This window comes from Cryptotermes secundus, unplaced genomic scaffold, assembly GCF_002891405.2.
Source record: "Cryptotermes secundus unplaced genomic scaffold, Csec_1.0 scaffold1019, whole genome shotgun sequence".
NCBI classification, from domain to species: domain Eukaryota; kingdom Metazoa; phylum Arthropoda; class Insecta; order Blattodea; family Kalotermitidae; genus Cryptotermes; species Cryptotermes secundus.
In genome coordinates, this window is record NW_019729226.1 from 2,061 (window position 1) to 5,559 (window position 3,499).

The 3,499-nt window shown below is 42.3% G+C and overlaps 1 protein-coding gene across 4 annotated transcripts in view; it reads right to left on the minus strand.

Moving 5' to 3' along the window:
• Positions 1–2,302: 2,302 nt before the first annotated feature.
• LOC111865580 overlaps positions 2,303–3,499 on the minus strand; it is a 3,973-nt gene continuing 2,776 nt past the window's right edge. For 2 of the 4 annotated variants that reach the window (XM_023853739.2, XM_023853737.2), the window contains exon 5: positions 2,303–2,480. In XM_023853739.2, coding sequence (XP_023709507.1) covers positions 2,460–2,480 — 21 coding nt within the window. In that variant the 3' untranslated portion in view covers positions 2,303–2,459. Of the gene's footprint in view, positions 2,481–3,022; positions 3,188–3,296; positions 3,491–3,499 lie in introns of those variants that run through there. The other 2 variants (XM_023853738.2, XM_023853736.2) reach the window with 2 other exon arrangements.

The window sequence follows — 3,499 nt, forward strand, 5'->3', positions numbered from 1 at the left end:
TAGCCCAGTGACAATTGAACAAATATGCTGTGTTTTATGAGGAGGCTCCATCTCACTTGCCACAAAGTTGCAGTATTCGCTTCTGTCCCAGGACTGAAGCTACTGTGTATGTTTGTAGTCAGCAGAAAATGAATGCACAAAAAGTGTCGATGCATATCTATCTGCTATGTGGAACCGTGGACGTGTAACGATAACTAAAATTTGCTTCCTTATGGGGCATTACTTCGAAATAGCATCAGATGGTTTCACAGTCTCGTGTGAAGCACATCCTTCTAAAGAACTTTCTAGAAGTTATTCAGCACATGTTTCGACCTATGAGGTCATCATCAGGTGTTATAAAATTATAAATTATAAATGAGGAAACTGCTGTGCTTCCATATTGCAGTTGTTGGTCATCACTAAGCGGTCCCTTCTATGCGCACGTATATATATAGTGGCTGATTGCTCTGCCTGCAGTGTTATGCAGTGCAAGAGGGACACACAGCATAACACAACAGGCAGAACAACCTGCCACTTCATATATACATGCGCATAGAAAGGACCGCTTAGTGATGACCAACAACCACAATATGGAAGCACAGCAGTTTCCTCATTCATAATTTTAAAACACCTGATAATGATCTTATAGGTCAAAACATGTAATGAATAACTTTTAGGAAGTTTTACAGAAGGACATGCTGCATGTGAGACTGTGAAACAATTTGGTACTAAATGAAGTGCAGCAGTGTGCTACAATATACTAAGTAAAGCAAAGGTATCCCTGTAACAGGCCGTAGAGGCCCATGGGGCTGTGAGATGTTGAGGTTCCCACATTTTCTAGACAATCAGCTCATCGATGGCAGTGAGGTTGTCAGCCTTACGCAATGGCCGCACTTTAACTCCCATGAAAATTCCTGGTACTCATTTCTGTTAAGAGGCTGAGTCGACCCCAGGGCCATAGCGCAGCTGGAAGGATTAGGTCATCATCATCATCATCATCACTGGTACGACAGCCCTTTGTGAGCCCCGGCCTTCCTCAGGATTGCTCGCCATTCTTCTCCATTCGATGCTACATTCCTCCAGTTCTTTACAGCAAAAATTCTTATGTCCTGCCACACACATTCTTCCCATCTTAATCTTAGTCTTCCCACTCTCCTATTTCCTTCTAGTTTAGTATTAAGCATTTTCTTAACCATTCTATTCTCGCTGGCAAGTATTATGTGTCCAGCCCATTCAAGCCTTTTCACCTTTATAAATCCAATAATGTCTGGTTCATTAAACAGTTTGTATAGCTCATGGTTATACCTCTTCCTCCATATTCCATTTTCTTCCACTGGTCCAAAGCTATATCTCAAGATCCTCCTTTCAAATATACTTAACAGTCTTTCATCTGATCTTGACAGTGGCCAGGTCTCAGAAGCATAAGCTAGCACTGAACTTATAAGTACTTTATACATCATAGTTTTGGTTTTCCTGGGTATTAATTGGGATTTCAGGTGTTTCCTAAGGCCATGGAGACATTTATTTGCCGCAAGTACACGCTTTTTTATTTCATCACTGTTATCATATCGCAGAGTGTAAACAGCATAGGTAGGGTATGTAGCAAACATAGCGTAGCACTCTGTGTGGCCAAACCTTAACACAGACATCAACAGAATAGAAGTGCTTGCATTACAAACCTTCATTATACAGACTCATTTTCAAGAACACATCCCCATTGCAAATAGAAGCATGAAATACAAAACACTTCTGAGTAAATGAGTATGCTGTATTTTGTTACAAATTAATTCCCAGTTAGGCCTATACATTTTGTCTTTTTCCAAATGTATCAAACGGATGTTCATATTTACCACAGCTGAGGGATTTCTATAATTCCTCTTGTAAAATGACTCCATCAAGTCTTTGGTCAGGAAATTCTTCCAAAAATATGCATCAGCTATGCAGCCCTCAAAGTGCAAGACAGGTCACATGAAAGCACATGCATCTGATATGCAGTTACGGGTTATTTTTGCTGAAATTATTCCCTATATTACAAACCCTTGACACATCAGAGCTGCACACCACTAACATGATAGAGTTCAAATAAATGAGTGACTGTGAAACCCATATTTAAGGTTTCCTTTGGCAGGAGGGCATTTGAACAGTAAAGTGACTAAAATCTTAAACTGAGGGAATTTAGCACTGAGAGGACTGGCTTGGGGTCACTGAAACTGAACATTAAATTTGGGTTCCACTGCATTGTGCAAACTGAAGCAGCCTTACTGACTGCCAATTTCCCCACAACACACCCCATAATTAGGTTCATGCTTGACACACACCTTTGCTGCAGAAACTCCTTGTAGTTGGGGCACAGTAACAGGGGGAGAATTTGCTGCATATCCTCCCCAAGGTCCAAGCCAATGTCCTCCTTGTGGGGGGTGCCTCCCTAGGTCCTCCTTGTTCAGCCTGAACATGATGACATCGTTGGAATGATGACTTCTTCACTGGATGCCACCAAATGCCTGTCAACAAAAACAAACATCTTTCAGACAATGTCAAACTCTGTTACTTGCATTGACAGTAACAGCTCATGACAGCATGTAAATATCCTTCCAGAACCTTAATGTAAGAATATGAGGCATGGAACTACTGTATTCAAAGGACAATATTTCAGTACCTCAGAACAAACATTTTGCCATAAATTTTCAATATCATTATTTTTTAATGAACAAATTCTGCAAATTCCTACTCATAAACAGCACTCGTGCTAGGTTCATGGCAAACTGCTGTATGAACATTCTACCAGAAGTTCATCAGCAATTAATATGCAAACGAGTCTGCCGATCCAACTTACAAACAGCATACCCCACTGTATTGTGATCGTGTGGGTTGGGGTATCATGTAGTCCTACAGGAGAATACCCAGCATTTCAGAGTAACATAATTGACTGCAGCTTCCAGGCTGATACCCACCCGTCAAGCTACAGTGTCCTGACCAAGATCAAAGTATAAATCTTCAATGCTATGGAATCCTCAAAACTCACTGCTTCAGGGACAACACACACCTTTGCTTTACAGACTCCTCGCTGCTGGCACCTGGTGACATGTCTTCCCTGCAGATGGAATGCAGGAGGAAGGGGGCCCCTCCTGGATCGTCCCTGTTGAGACCAGACCCAATCACAACCTCTGACAGCTGAGACAGCAGTTACTCCACTGATGCCCCACCAGCCCTACCAAGAATCACAAATTATAATTCTCGTACAATCTGCATCATACTGATGCCTCTCCCACTGTTCGTTTCCAAAATCCTACTTGATAATGTTCCTCCATGAGACTCACCTTCACTACAAGACCGCTTCGTGACTGGTGTGCAAATGGCCATGTGCGTGGAAGGGATCTTGGGTGCTCCTTTCTTGGTAAGAAGTCCAGCTTCTCACAGGTGACATGCAGGGGGCACGTGAGGAATTCCTGCATGCTCCTAGCTGGCTTCACGCCAAACAGCGTCCTTCACCATGGAGAATGGTTTCTCTGTTTTTTTTTTT